Below are 16,741 nucleotides of genomic sequence, written 5' to 3' on the forward strand. Positions count from 1 at the left end.
TCCTGTCAAATGCAAATGCCAGTTTCTTCATCCCAGAGCCCAGACTGTCCTCAAACTCCTTTCTCTGTCTCTGGAGAGCTGGGGTTACAGGAATCTGCCACCTTGCCCAGTGAGCAGAGGTCTGCTCATTTTGGATATTTCATTTTCTTCGTCCTTCTGCTCCTCATTTGGACCTTGGGGGGCTCAGTCCGGTGCTCCAATGTGGGTCTCCGTCTGTATCGCCATCCATCGCCAGATGAAGGTTCTATGGTGATAAGCAAAATATTCATCAGTATGGTTATGGGCCAAGGCCGGTTCAGGCACCCTCTCCTCTGTCCAGAGATCAAGGGGATTCGAATTGGAAAGGATGAAGTTAAACTTTCATTATTTGCTCACACTTTGTTTTTCTAATCATCAATTAATGGTGAAAACATTTGAATATAATACAGTATATGTGACTATTACAATATATACATATATGTGACTATTTGTATATATACAATATATACAATATATGTGACTATTTGTGTATAAATTTTATATGGAAATGTGTTTCCAACTCTCTTGGACATGCTCATGCATACACATGTACACATACATACAGACATATACACGTTTATATAAGTGGATCACATAGTAACTTACAGTATGTTTAGAAACTTTTAAACCTCCTACACTACTTACCAAAGCAGCTGGATCATTTTACAATGAACCAACAGTGTTTGGAAGGTTCCCTGCCCACCCCATGTTTTGGACAGTACTTGTATCTTGCTGTCATTTTGATTAGTCAAAGCCTGTGGGTAATAAGGGCTTTCTTACCATTGGTTGGATGTTCCTAATAGCTAATGGTGTTGCATGTACTTTGGAGAAATGCCTATTCATATTTTCTTCCTAATTTTAATCGGATTGTCTTACTCTAAAACTGAGTTATACGTATTCCTTATAAAGAATCCAAAGACTTCCAAATGAGAGAAAATATCTAATATTTGCCTGTGTCTGACTTTCACTTAATATGGTGATCTACAGTTACATCTATTTTCTACTGCTAGTAACTTACACTTCTTCTTCTTCTTCATGTCTGTGTGGTGGTTTGAATGAGAATGGCGACGAAGGCTTATCTGTTTGAATACTTGTTCCCCAGTTGGTAGAACTACCTGGAAAGAGGTGTGACGAGATGTGTAGGCTTTGAGGCCTAGTGTCTCTTCCTCTGCCTCCTGCTTGTGCCTCAAGGTGCAAGCTCTCAACTCCTACTGCTCAGCACCGTGCCGTGATGGCTGTAGATGGCTGTAGACTCTTACCCTCTGCAACTATAAGCCACAGATTCAACGTCGTCTTTTAGAAGTTGCCTTGGTCATGATGTCTTCTCACAGAAATAGAACTATAACCAAGGCAGTAGGAATAAATATCCACTGTGTATCTGCACTGTTTCCTTTATTCATCTTTGATAGCCAATTGGGCCGATTCCACAGCTTGGCTGTTGTGAATATTGCCGCAGTAACCATGAGGATCTATCGTGGTGTATACTGCCCTGAGTTCTCTGGGTATGTACCAAGAAGTGATAGAACTGGGTCATATGATACTTCCAGTTTTTAGTTTTTTGCAGAATCTCTACACCGACTGGACTAATTCACACCACCAGCAATGTATAATGGTCCCCCATTCTTCTCAGATTTTTAATAACATTTATTATTTTCTTGATAATTTGACTGGAGTGAGATAGATGCTTCATATAGTTTTAATTTGTGTTCTCTTTATACCTAAGGATGTTGAACATTTTTCCATTTTTTTTTTGAGACTAGGTCTCATGTAGGCCAGGCTGGTCTCAAACTCACTATATAGTTGTTGGGTAGGAGGTCCTTCTGTATTTGTGTTGCTTTCATTGGTTATTTAAGAAACTGTTGACAGGGCAGAACTCAGGTAGGCAGGGAAGACAGAATAGAATTCTGAGAGGAAGAAAGAGGGAGATAGAAGCTGCCAGGTCAGACATGCTGAATCTTTCCCCGTAAGCCATGACCTTGTGGTGACAAACAGATTATTAGAAATGGGTTAAATCAAGATGGGAGAGTTAGCTAATAAGAGGCTAGAGCTTATGGGCCAAGAAGTAATTTAATTAATACAATTTTTGTGTGGTTATTCCAGGGGTAAGCTAGCCAGGCGGCAGGATGTGGCCCACTCCTCCTACAACATAGCTGAGGCTGTCCTTGATTGCCGATTCCCATCTCTGCCTCCTAACTACTGGTTTATGGGTGTATCTCACTTGCCCTTCCTCATGTGTTTATTGTTCATTTGTGCTTCATTGCTTGACTATTGTGTATTCCTTTCATTATCCCATTGTTGATCGTTGGATTTTTGGTGTTAAGGTTTTGGAGTTCTTCATACGTTCTAGACATTAATCCTTTGCCAGATACATAGCCAGTGAAGACTCCCCTCGACTGTGCTGGGCTTTTCACCTAGATGCTGTGGAGAAGGCTTGATTTCAGGCGGTCCCATCACCTGTCAGCTCTTGGTATGAATTCTTGAGTCGGTGGAATCGTTTTCACAGAGTTCTTGCCTTTACTTTAGAGTATTTTCCTCTCACACTCTCAGTCTCCTAGTAAGATCGCCACTCTCTTTCTAATCGATTTTTTATACAGGTTGAGATGTAAGAGTCCAGCTCCGTTCTCTGTGTGGGGTTCCAGCAGCATTTACTGAAGAGGTTGTCTTCTCTGGTATAGATTCTTGACATTCCAAAAAGTCAGATGGCTCTAGCTGTGAGGTCTTGTACTGGGAGGCTCCATTTGATTCTATTGCTTGCCTTTACTTTTCCTTTTTTGTCGTTTTTGTTACTGTTACTCTGTTGTAGAGACTTGAATCAGGCGTTGTGATAGCCCCATCAGTGTTCTCTTAGCTCAGGATTGCTTTCACTCTCTTTTTTTGCAAACTTTTTGTTTTTTTCTTTGTGGTTTCCACATCTTGATCCCATCTACCTCCCTGTCTCTTCATATCCACCCTCTGCCTTTGCAGCCTCCCCCAACAAAATAAAAAAATTTAAGACAAAATAAAAAAAGAGGAAAAGAAGGAAAAGATGTAGTCATTGAAGCTGCAGTGTGACCCAGTGAGTCATGCAGTAAATCCGTTTGTCCGTCTATCCTTACTTACAAGCGTTCATTGCAGACAATCATTGGCCCAGTTCTAGGCCTCTGGTTTCGGCTGCACTGTTGATACTGGACCCTCAGTGGGACTCCTCTTGAATATCCTGTTGTTGCCCTGTGTCATGGAGATCCTGCAGCTTTGGATCTGCAGGACCAGCTCCGTCATGTGTTCCGGCAGATCATAGATGAGGTGGATATTGGGATGGGGTCAACTCGTAGCCCTGGTTCTGGGTTTGGATGGCTGCAGGGTTGGTCAGCCTGCCAGCTCTCCTCTATTTTTACCACCAGGGTGAGCTCTCAAGTGTTGCCCCAGCTAGTTACACAGCCAGGAGCAAGGGGCAGGGCCGGTTGGTTCTGTTCTCACACCCTCAGGGCCACCTCACTCACACCTACACCTCCTATACCTCTACTGCGCTGCCCAGGTGAGGTGTGTGTGTGTGGGGGTCTCATCACTACTTGGTAGATGAGAGGAATGGGGCAGCTCTCCTACCTGTCACAGGTGGCAAGGAGGGAAGGGTATCTCTCCCTCACCTACACTAGCTATGGCAGATAAGGGGGGTAGGGCCTGTTTTCTCATTCTCATGCCCTCAGGGCACGCTCACCCAAGCCCCTGCAAACAGGGTCAACTCTATTGTGTTTCCAGGATTAGATGTAGGACCCATTCTTCAGAGTGCTGTAGCTGGTGAGGGTCAGGGCCAGTTCTTCCTAGTGGGGGTGGGGCCAACTCTGAGTAGCCCTATCTTCTTGGCCTTTGGTGGTAACAGGAGCCATGAACCACAGGGTAGCAGGGCCACAGACCCAAACATGGCTCTTGGCAGCACCCAGGTCAGTACATCACCGTGGTCCTGGGTGGTAAGGAAGCCACCCACCTCAGCTTGCTCCTTACTGCCTTCACCCCTTTAGATCTGCCTCTCTCCACAGGACACGAACTATTCTGTCTCTCTCTCATACCTACCATATGTTTGCGCACATACTAGAGCCTGACCCAGCATCTTGCTTCCTCAGAGAGGTGTGTGGGTCTCCTTCTGATCAGTTGTAGTGTGTTTTAGCTATCTTGTGTGTGTGGCTTCCATTTGAATAGTTCTGTGAAGAATGTCACTGAAATTTTAATGGCAATTGAGCTGAATCGGTAGATCACATTTTGTTACAGAAATTTTTATTATATCCTGTCAATCCATGTGAGCATGGGTGGTTTTTTCATCATCTAATTTCTTCTTCAGTTTTTCCAGGTTTTTAAAATCTGTTAGTATACGTGTGTGACACATGTGCAAGTATGTGCATATCACAGTGTGTGTGCGCGTATGTACATGCATGTGCTATGTGAGTGTGGGTATGTATATAAAACTCTAAGAATAACTTTAGGAGTTTTTTATCTGCTGCTTCTGTGGGTTCTGGGAATTTGTCACCAGGTTTGAATGACACATGCTTTATTCTGCTGAGTCATCCCTCCTGGCCCGAGATTTAAATTTTAGTCATGTCTTTATAGAAGTATAGATAACCTCTTTAAAAATATTTAAATCTCAACCTCATAGAAGAGAAAGTGGGAAGTACGCTGGAACACATTGGCACAGGAGACCACTTCCTAAATATAACCCCAATAGCACAGACACTGAGAGAAACAATTAATAAATGGGACCTCCTGTAAAAATATTTAAATCTCATAGTAGCATAGTAAGATACATTTTATGACACAATTGTATGGTCAGACAGCATGGTTTTTAGTCACGCTGAACTTTTTCATTAATTGGTAACATTGACTTTTCAAACTTAAAATGAAAAGTATGTTGCTATTTTAGTATTCTATGAATATAAATGCTTTTTTATGTTTGTCTGTGTGCCATGTGTGTGCATAGGTGCCCACGAAGGCCAGAGAGGGAATTCGATCTTGCGAAGCTGGAGCTACAGGCAGTTGTTAGCTGCCTGACATAGGTGCTGGGAATAGAACTTGGGTCCTCTGCAAGAGCTGTGTGCTCTCTTGACACTGAGCCTTCTTTCCGACTCTGAATATACCTTCAAGAGACAAGATATACTATACTTTGCAGGAAGTAAAAAGCTAATTTTGTAGCATGCTTATCTTTGCTCCACCTCCTCATTTTGTGAAAATCTGCTTCATTGTTGCCATGACACTTAATTTAAATTATAGTTGTTCTTTGGTGCCCTTGGGACAATGGTTCCAGGACCTCCACACATACCAAAGTACATTGGTGCCCAAGGACCATAAGTAAAATGATGTAGAATTTGTTTATAATCTATGCATGAATGTGTGTGTGTGTGTGTGCATATGTGTATATCCCACAGAATTTGGATTATCTATATATTATATACTGTAAATGTTGTATGAAGGTGTTGTTCTGTATTGTTCAGAGAATAAAGAGAAAAAAGTGCGTGTTAGTACAGATACGAGCACTCTGTAAATGTTTTCTGTTTATAGTTGGTTATGGATAGCTATACAAACTGTACATAGGGAGCCTGTGACTATAGAGGGTCAATACTGTTGTTATCAGTAGTGTAAATGAGATACAATAGTTTTAGTTTAGCATATATTAAGAAACACAAATTTTCTAAATATTAAAGTCTCATTTTCCCCCTTTTTTCTTTTTTAGGCTTCCTAACCAGGTTTGAATTGATCCAGCTAGTGTCTCCAGGTAATATGCCTGCAAACATAGGAGTAAACATATTGCTAAACGAACAATTCACTTTGAAGGATTTTAACATGAACGAATGGGTACAGGATTTCAGTGTTCTTTATGACTGAGTCATTTCTAATGATCTACTCTATACCATCATCATTGATAGGTATAAGGACTTTCAGTAATTTACATGTGTGTATGTATGTGTGTGTTTCTGAGGATTGAACCCAGGGCCTCATACATGTTAGATAAACATTGTACCATTGAGCTACACTCTTAGTCTTTTAGAAAATGGTTTTAATTTTGAGGCAACATCTCATTGAAATCACTTAGGCTAACCACCTAACCTTCCTGCCTCGGTCTCCTGAGTAGCTGGGATTACAAACATGCACTCCCGTCTGGCTACTTGTGTGTCTTCATAGACTATGAACAATGTGATTATATTGTATTTTGGGCTTTTGTTTTCTTAACCTTGTTACAAAAGTTGATGGTTTATCATTTTTAATAGCTGTTTCTATAGTATTATTATCCTTAATTGTTATATTTTCTTTGTCTTTCATATAAGCACAAAAATTCATTCTTTCCTCTCTTAATATATTTACAGAGTAGAATCCTAGACTGAACTGTGCCTTGTGAGCCTGGGACAAACTGGTTCCCAGTGGAGCATGCCTGCTCCTTATAGCTTAGCTAAGCTGGGCATTATCATTTGAATTTATTACTTTTGAACTGTACATTAGTTTTGATATATTATACCATATTTTTATGATCCCTTTTTAGATATGATGTGTAATCCTAAATTTAAATTTTCCTTCTTAAAAGTTTCAATTTTTCTTATAGTATGATTTGCTTTTTTTCCTTCTGGTCATTGTTCTTGATTACCTACAGAATGAGGTCTGGATGTGTAGTGATGTTTCATTTGCATTTTAATAAATAGAGCTTGCCTGAAGATCAAAAAGTAAAGCAGCCATTTTAGTCAGCCTGTATATACAGGCAGTGGTGGCACACTCCTTTAATCCCAGCAGCCACACTAGTTAGCTGTAGAAGTCAGGCAGTGGCAGTGCATGCCTTTAATCCCAGCTCTAGAGAGGAATATAAAATGGGAGGAGACAGCTCTCAGTCTCAATTTCTTTCTCAGGATTCCTGGAGGCAGGATCGCCATTTTGATCCGAGGTAGAAGTAAGAGCCAGTGGCTGGCTACTTTCCTTTTCTGATGTTCAGGCTGAACCCCAATATCTGTCTCTGGGTTTTTATTTTTTGTGCTACATATAATAAGTAAGTAAGTACTTTCTTTTTCTATAAACTCATATTTTTATTGGAGTCTTAAATCAATTAAGATCAGTATGAACGTATTTCTCATTTTCATTGTGCCATTTTGATATTTTCTCAAGTGATCTTACTTTTTCCTATGAGAATTACTGAAAAAAGAGTACTGACCTGAATAGAAGTGTAGTGAAGGAGCTGCGGGCAGGCCTGCTTTTCATCCCGCCCGGTTCCTGCAAGGCTAGCCCCAGAAATAACAACACACAAATTGTATTCATTTAAACACTGCCTGGCCCATTATCTCTAGAGAGTTAGTTACTGACTAACTCTCACATCTTGATTAACCCATTTCTAATAATCTGTGTAGCACCACGAGGTGGTGGCTTACCGGAAAAGATTCAGCATGTCTGACCTGATGGCTGGCTCCATGGCATCTGCCTCATTGCCCTCTTCCCCGCATTCTGTTCTGTTTACTCCGCCTACCTAATTTTCTGTCCTATCAGAGGGCCAAGGCAGTCTTTTTATTAACCAATGAAAATAACACATAACAGAAGGCCCACCTACATCATAGAAGATGTCTCAGCTAAAGCTAGGGAGGGGCACTGTGACTGAGTAGAAGATTTTTATGAAGGTTGTGGATCTACCCATAATTGGATACCTGGGGCAGGTAAGGGCCTGAGAGAGGGATGTAGAGCTAGGCACATGCTCCTTGGTCCTTTAGCAAAAGTAGCCCTGGAAACAGTTAAGAACTCTAGGCTCTGAGAATATAGGGGTAGACCCTCGAATTATTGCAATGTGAATCTAGTGATAGACAATTGGCTATTACGGTATGATCTAGAGACAGACTCTCAAATATTTTGGTCTGAGTCTATAGATAGATGTTTGACTATTACGGTGTGAGTGTAGGGTTAGATGCTCTGAACGTGGACACAGATGTTGCAGTCTGAATCTAGGAATAGTCATTAAGATACTAGTGTGAATCCAGAGAAAAATTCTTAAATTTGTGGTGTGAATATATTGATGGGCACTTAAATGTTACCTTCTAAATCTAGGGACAAATATCTGAATGTTACGGTGTCAACCTAAGGATAAACAAGACACTCAGATACTATAGTGTTGATTTGCAGACTATGGTGTGAATCTAGGGATAAAGTCTATCTATTCAGGATTTACTTGATTTGGTAGACAATACAGAGAAATGCTTCCTATCTGCTATTCAGAAATTCTCACTGAATGGCTTTTTTTTTTAGACCAAAAAAAAAAAATATTACAGGCTAAAACCAGGCCATTGAGTTTTTTTCCATAACTTTTTTTCTTGTTTGACCCAATTTTATGTTTAAACATACAACCCTGTGAACTGGTGAGTTAGATTTTATGTTAACAGAATAGGAGCATGTTTATTTTGGTCTTATTTAATTTTGTACTATTTAAAATAAAAACAAACAATAAAAAACCACCCAGTGAGTTCGAGGCCAGCCTGGTCTACAAGAGCTAGTTCCAGGACAGGCACCAAAAACTACAGAGAAACCCTGTCTCTAAAAATCAAAAAAAATAAAATAAAATAAAATAAAAAACCACCCAGGACAAAAATTTCAACTACGACATGGTTATATATACTAAAAGTAAAAAGAACTCATTCATTAGCAATTCTTGACAGATACCTTAATTGGCAATTTGCTGTGTATTCTTTTAGACATTAAAAAAATGTACTTAATATATGATGTATTAGCATGTATACCTAACTTTAAAGTAACACACACAGCACCTATATCTAATTATCTGTCCTGTACATAGGATACTGTGTGTAAATATATTGAATATAAATGTTTTGTAACATACTTTTTAGAATTTTATGTGTTAAACGTAATTGTACTTTTTTTTAAGTCAAGCCCATGGTGGCTTTGAACCTGTGATCCTTCTGTCTCACCCTGCTGAGCACTAAGGTTTACAAGTCTTTCATGTGACCACATAGCTGTCTGTGAGGTTATGAGAATAGTTGCTTGGACATGAAGACTGGGGGGATATTCAAACTGACAGCATGCGTACTGTTTACAACTCACAAGTTAACCGTATGCAAAATGGGAGCCTTGTTGTGTGTGCTCGCTTTTCGTCCACAGCCTTCTAATTTCAGACTGTGATTTCAGCAGCACGCAATTTAAATTACTGAAAACAGCAATTTCACTCAGTGTCAGGTACTGTGCATATTAATCAGTTAATTACTTCAGCACGGCATATGCCAGCAGCCATGGTCCTTGGTACTAAGTAGGTAAAAGAAATCTGCTTAGAGTCTCATGTAGGGTCCTATGGGCCATTTTTGAGTTTTTAGAGACTAGTTCTTTTACTAGCCAATCAGCCAATTCATTACCTCTTTATTTTGCTGTAGACATTGTATTTTGTTTTGTTTTTGTTTTTGTTTTGTTTTGTTTTTGGAGACAGGATTTCTCTTGTGGCCCTGGCTGTCCTGGAACTAGCTGTGTAGGCCAGGCTAGTCTCGAACTCACAGAGAGTCGCCTGCCTCTGCCTCTGCCTCCCAAGTGCTGGGGTTAAAGGTGTGCACCAACCACTGCCCAGCTTAGACACTGTATTCTTGTGTGATAGTTTTTGCAACATCTTCAGACACACAGGCAGAGGGCGTTTGACCATCAAATCAGGGATACAGTAGTGATGCTCAGATCTGTTCGTAGCTTACTGGAGTGACTACAGAGACGTAGTGACTTTGCTCTCAATCAATGGAGACCAGCCTCGGGCTGTCAGTTCACAAAGGTGTGAGAAAGTGACGGACACAGGGGGGCAGTGTAATACTGTCTGACTGTGAGCTTGGTGCTTGCTTTTTATTAAACTCCTAAACTAATGCTTTCTCTTTGGCAAATTATACCTAGTCAGTATAACTGTAACCCCCTCTTTCCTGGGCACCTGTGTACTTAGTCAGAGCTCAGTTTTCCACCGCGGTTTACTAACTAGAAGGCAGCAGGGGAAGACAACCTGCAGACATGGCTTTGAGTTCCTCCTTTGCCATGTGGCATAATGACAACAGCTTTGTTAAACCCTCCATCTCTAAGGGAGTCCAGTGAGCTTCTCTATCTGGAAGCATGGTGTTCACTGTCGTATGCTCTAGAAACGCAAGATGGTTTTCAAACTGGTGCTATTACTACACTTCTTTTCTTATAGACTCATTTCCTTCTGGGGAAGAAGTCATTCACTGATGGCACCGATGACATCACTGTCTAAGTCATCAGCCCATTGAGAACTCTGAGTGCTTTCAGCCACTTTACTTGGCCTTTAAGATTAGGCAGTAGGAGCCCTGTCATTATTTATTGCCTCGGCTCTGAAACATCTCAGTATGTGCTGACGTTTCCATGTTGGCTATGATTTGGGTTACTGAAAACTGATCAAACTCGGGAGACGGCTTTAAGACACTTGCTAGCTTTCTCACTACTTTTTCTAACTCCCCTTTCAGTCTAAGTTACTTTACTGCTGTAATAAAATCTCTAACAAAAGCAACTCAGGAAGGGATGACTGTTATAGTCCATCACTGAAGGGAAGTCACGGGGTCAGCTGGTCACATTGCATCTATAGTCAAGAAGCGAAGGGTGATAAATGTTTGTGTTCAATTTGATTTCCTCTTTTTATATACTCCAGTATCCCAGCCCAGGGAATGGTGCCACCCACAGCAGACTAGGTCTTTCCACATGGATTAACCCAATCAAGATAACACCCCACTGGCATGCCCAAGCATTAGTCTCCCATATAATTGTGTCTCAGTAAGCTGACGATGAAGATTAACCATCACAACTCCCCTCCAGTCAACTTGATACCCAAACACATCACTTAAAAAAGAAGTTTGTTTATGTATCTTATGTATATGAGTGCTTTATCTGCATATATGCCTATACAACAGAAGAGGGCATTGGATCCCATTGTAGACGGTTGAGAGCCACCATGTGGTTGCTGGGAATTGAGCTCAGGACCTCTGGAAGAGCAGAGTAACCAGTGCTCTTAACCACTGAGCTATCTCTCCAGTTCTCCAAAGATATCACTTTAAAAAAATTTTGTATATATTTATCTATGTAAATATAGGCTATGGATGTGTGTGTGGGTGCTTGTGAAAGCTAGAAGATGGTCTTATCCTCCCAAGCTGGAGTTACAGGCAGTTGTACGACATCTAACATGAGTGCTGGGAATTAAACTGGGGTCCTCTGGAAAAGTAGGAAGCCATATTAGCCACTGAGTCTCTTCAGGTCCACCCCAACATATTACTTTGAATCGTAATCTTCCATCCCTTGTCTCCAAAGTCTCAAGTTCATCTCAGAATGCTACACAATCTATCTTCAAAAGTTCCCTTGGTCTTTAATAGTTCCAGGGCTTTAAAAGTCCAAAGTATATGTTTGAGACTCAAGGCAATCTCTTAACTATCAGTCCCTATAAAATAATAAAAAAACCTGTATACTTCCAACATTGAATGACATAAAATAAATATTCCCATTCTGAAAGTGAAAGAATCAGAGTATGGGAAGGAACAGTCAAAGTCAGACCAAAGTCCAACAGGAAAAACATCAAAGCCTGTAACTCTATTTCCAGAATCTGGGCACATGAAGAAACTGGTTGTGCTCCATCCCTCCAGATATGCAACCTGTAACACACATAACTTCTCTGCTGGTTTGATTCCACTCCATGCCCACAGACACCCTGGATGGGTATCCTACAGTCACGACCTCTCCAGTGCCCAGGGATCTGCATTGGAGCCTGGTCTACCTTCATAGCTTGTTCCAGTGGCCTCTCAAGGCCTCCTTGCAAGGGACTCTGATCCCAGAACACGTTTACTTGTCTCACTTACTCTCGGAGACTACGGAACAAAAGGTCAGGACACCTTCAGCCTTGCATCTTTCATGACTCTCAAACCAGTGTCATGCAGATGACTTTTCCAAGTATTACAGCCAGCTCAAGATGAAATGTGGCTCCCTTGGACTACGGCTGTATCAACTTAAATATGGTAACCCTTGGAAATATTCCTCCAGGTAGAAGCCTTCAAGGAGTAAGGAACCTTTTCAGTTTAGGCTTTCTTCCCCCCGATTATGTTTGAATCTTCATAAGACAAATCTTCTAGAGTGTGGGGTTTTGCCCTTAGGGCACCCTTCCTGTTGTCTCAGCGAAGTAATCATCTCTTTAATGATTACACGTGCTTTCTCACCACCAACCTGAATCTTCCCGTGTTGACATTTCCTCCACAGATCTAACTAGTCACTTACCTTTAAATACAACTTCACTTCAAGTTCTCAGGATAAGGGCAGAATGAAACTAGGTTCTTGTTCAAAATGTCACATGAGTGACCGTCTTCCAGTTCCAACAGAGTGAGTGCCTCATGAGCTGGGCCTCTACTGTTCGCATTCCTTTCGGCACTTTTGGCATCAAAGCTTTCTCTATAATGGTCCATTAGGCTATGCGTATAGTATAGTATCGGAGGACTTTCTAGCCCGAAGTTCCAAACTCTTCTGCATTCATCCTGCAAATTAGCTTCAAATACCCAGGAACCACAGATCAGGTTTGTGATATAACAGTCCCACTTCTGGTACCAATGCTCTGTCTTACTTTTCTGTTTCTGGGACAATAGTCTAACAAAAGCAACCTAAGCAAGAAAGGCAAGAACCTGTGGCAACTGGTCACATTACATTCACAATCAAGAAGCAAAGGGTGTGTGGTGATTTGGATGAAAATGACCCCCATAAGTTCATAGGAAGTGGCACTAGTTGGAGATGTGGCCTTGTTAGAGGAGGTGTGGCCTTGTTAGAGGAGGTGTGGCCTTGCTGGAGGAGGTGTTTCTCTGGGGGTGGGCTTTGAGGTTTCAAATGCTCAAGCTCAGCCTAGCAGTTCTCTTCCTGCTCCCCGCTGAGATGTAGCACTCATAGCTACCTCTCCAGTACTATGTCTACCTGCATGATCCCATGCTTCTTGCTATGATGATAATGGACTAAGCAAACCCCAATGCTTTCTGTAATGAGTTGCTGTGGTCATGGTGTCTCTTCACAGCAATGGAACTTTGACTAAGACAGGGTGATTTATTCATGCTCTTGCTCTTGCTCGGTTCCCCCCACCTTTTTTTTACTTATATAACCCAGCATCCCATTGAGGGAACAGAGTCATCCATAGTGGATGGATTTTTCTTTCTCAATTAAGGAAACTAAAATAATTCTACCCATGAATAGAGGCCATTTTCCAGGTGATTCTGGAATCTGCAAATTGGTAATTGTAACATAAGGGCCGGCTTGTTGGGGTTCTGTCCCCCCCAGTACCCCACAGCCAGCAATTCCCAAGGAAAATCACTCATAAGACTTCATAAGATTATAAACTGATTGGCCCTTAGCTCTGGCTACTTATTAGCTCTTACAACATATATTACCCCATTATCCTTATCTACGTTAGCACATGGCTCAGTACCTTTTCCAGCGGGGCAGCTTACATCTTTCCTGTAGTGAGGGGCTGCGGGCAGGGCTGTTTTTCGCCTCACCCGGCTCCCGTACGGTTAGCTTAGTCCCAGAAATAACAACACACAAATTGTATTCATTTAAGCACTGCCTGGCCCATTATCTCTAGAGAGTTAGTTACTGGCTAACTCTCACATCTTGATTAACCCATTTCTAATAATCTGTGTAGCACCACGAAGTGGTGGCTTACTGGAAAGGATTCAGCATGTCTGACCTGGTGGCTGGTTCCATGGCGTCTGCCTCACTGCCCTCTTCCCAGCATTCTGTTTTGTTTACTCTGTCTACCTAATTTTCTGTCCTATCAGAGGGCCAAGGCAGTCTCTTTATTAACCAATGAAAATAACACATAACAGAAGGCCCATCTACATCACTTTCCTCTCCGGTGGTCTGGGCAGAACTGTGAAGGAAGCGTCTTGCTTGCCAGAATATTCCCAGTCTCTTTGCTCCACCTCTACTTCCTGTCTGACTTTCCCACCTATACTGCCTGCCTGGCCAATCAGCGCTTTATTAGAATATGATTGACAGAATACAGACAATTCTCCCACACCAGGTAATTAATTTAATTATCATAAGTCTGTTCTTGTTATTCTAGAGACAGTGAATTAGTTTGTCTATACTTCTCTGGCTTCTTGGTTTTTGTTTATTTAAATTCTTTTTTACTTTAAATTCTTGGTAAATAAATGAATACTAATTGAGTAGCTGTAATTTTTGCATGCACTGACAAGAACTATCCAAAAATCCCCGAAAGGGAAGGGAACATAGGAAAAGCCTAATGTGCAGTGAGTGCGATATGCCATGTGCCTGGCGTATGTTCCTGCAGGAACGTACCGATGCTAACACAGACCATTGCTAGAATGGTATCATGAAACAACCATGGTGATGTCAGAAAATGACTTATAGTCTCTTGACTATTTTTCACTCAATAGCCCAAGGGGCTATGTCTTAGTTTGGTTTCTATTGCTATGATAAATTACCACACCCAAAAGCAATTTGGGGAGGAACGGGCATTTTATTTTATTTCCAGCTAACAGGCCATCATGAAGGGAAGTCAGGGCAGGAACTCAAGGCAAGAACCTGGAGACAAGAACTGATGCATTGGCCATGAAAGAGTTCTATTTACTGGCTTGTTCCTCATGGCTTGCTCAACCTGCTTTCTTATAGCTCTCAGGACCACCAGCCCAGGGCACTTTCTACAGTGAGCTGGGCCCTCTAACTTCAATCATCAATCAAGAAAATGCACACAGGCTTACCCACAGGCCAATGTATCACTCTGAGCATGCAGTAAGTTCTCAATGATTGTTTCTTGAATGCGTGAATGCAAAGAGATCATTGAAGGGTGAATGGCAAGCAAGAGTTAAAAGGATTTTAGAGAATGTTTGGTCTTTGTAACTTGTTTTAATGTTGTGGAAAATGAATCTCAAAAAGAGTGATTGTTTTAAGAGTGACTGATACAAGTAGGTAATTAAATTATTTCAATTTCACATACATATTTCTTCATGAGTGGAGATAAGGATTGTGTTTACAGAGTCTCCATTATGTGCATACTTCCATGGGTTTGGGAGCAGCATCTAGGTAGGACATTTAAATCAAGGCTATGTTTTGATGAGAGGGAGCCAATCATTCAAGGATTTGAGGGAGGAATGTTAAGGGGAAATGTGAATAACAGAGAGATAGAAGGGTGTGGGCGTATGTATCAGGTCAGGAGTTCAAGGCTATCCTTGACTGTGTAGCCAATTCAAGGCCTGTCTGACTTCATAAAGCCCTGTCTCAAGAAAAGCAACCAACTAAACAAAGAAATAAACCCCCAAACTTTAGAGATGACTTTGACATGTCTACAGTCTGGCAAGAATGGCATCAGGGATGAAATGATGTAACTAAGAGGTAGGTCATTAACGAAGTAGCAGCAGTGATTAAAGGCCTGATTTACATAAAATCTTGAAGGCCAATTGAGGCACTAGGTTGTACCTTACTAGTGTTTTGTTTTGTTTCGAGAGTAGGTCTCGTTGTAGCCCCGTTAGTCCTGGAATTTGCTATGTAGATCAGGCTGTCTTGACCTCACAGAGATCTGCCTGTCTCTGCCTCTGGAGTGCTGGGATTAAAACTGTTCATCACCATGCCGAGTGGTACATGGGTTTTATTCTGATATGCAGAGAATTCTAATGGAAGATTTTAAGTTGATTGTATAGTGAAACTTGAAAGAACAGGATCTTAACCAAGGGAAAAGCCCAGTTCAAGCTGTGGAAGTTCTGTGTGGAGCAGGGAAGACATCCTCTTTGGTCTACTGTAGTGAAGCCTGCCTGCTCAGCAGGAGTGCAAAGAAATGACACAGGAACAAAAACAGGGAACATTATATTTTATATGTTTTACAATACACTGACTTTTCTAGAAGTATGGGTATTGCATAAATAAAAGGACAATTTTGTTTTTTCATTGTTTGGCCTTCTACTGAGACCTATTTAGCAGTTTGAAAATCCCAGCACATCTAAACACATCATTTCCAGTATTTACATTCTAAAATGAATCCTGTTTCATTATAAACCACTTTCCTTTTGTATTGTAAAATTATAAACCGTTCTTTGTAACATATTTTTAGGCTCAGATAACTATTAGGTTATTTTTAGCCTAAAGAAATGTCTAGTAGGACATTAGAAAGTCATGTATGATAGAGAAAGTATGTGGGGGTGTCTTGAGCTCCCCAGGACACTGTAGCATTGCTGGCTCCTTCTCATAAATGATCTTAACAAATGTCTAGAGTATCTTTGGGTTGATACCATTCTCACCAAGAACTTCAAGTCTACTTGCTCTCTGGGCCATTGGCACCCTTATACCCAACCAAACATACAGAGCTCACTCAAACTATAAACTTTGTGTGAGCAGGATTGTGTCTGTCTCATTCCTGTCTGCCTTCAGGGTCTGGCTCAAAATTTGTCTTTGGTAAATATTTGGTGAAGGAAAGGATGGATAGGTGCATGGATGGATGGAAAGATGAATAGATTCATTTTATTTTGTTCAACTTTGTGTAACAGCCTTCCTTTTTTGCAAGAAGACTATCCATGAGCTAACTTATTCAAAAGATAAAAAGTAATAGAAATTAATTTATTTTGAATGACAAATGCTAGGTTCAAATGTCTAGTTTGACCTAAGTGCCCTCCCTGATACCATCAGTCTTAGGGTTACTGTGGCTGTGATGGAACTCCACGACCAAAGCAACTTGCAGAAGAAAGGGTTTATTTGGCTTCCATTTCCACATCATTGTTCATCA

The 16,741-nt window shown here is 41.1% G+C and overlaps 1 protein-coding gene across 6 annotated transcripts in view; it reads left to right on the forward strand.

Annotated features, from left to right (window-relative positions):
* Nucleotides 1-16,741, forward strand: part of Spata6l (spermatogenesis associated 6 like) — a 52,112-nt gene that overhangs the window by 8,264 nt on the left and 27,107 nt on the right. For all 6 annotated transcript variants that reach the window (XM_048438774.3, XM_048438776.3, XM_048438775.3 and 3 more), the window contains exon 4: nt 5,714-5,755. In XM_048438774.3, coding sequence (XP_048294731.2) covers nt 5,714-5,755 — 42 coding nt within the window. The remainder of the gene's footprint in view (nt 1-5,713; nt 5,756-16,741) is intronic.

Source organism: Myodes glareolus, chromosome 7 (genome assembly GCF_982192425.1).
Source record: "Myodes glareolus chromosome 7, mMyoGla1.1, whole genome shotgun sequence".
NCBI lineage: Eukaryota > Metazoa > Chordata > Mammalia > Rodentia > Cricetidae > Myodes > Myodes glareolus.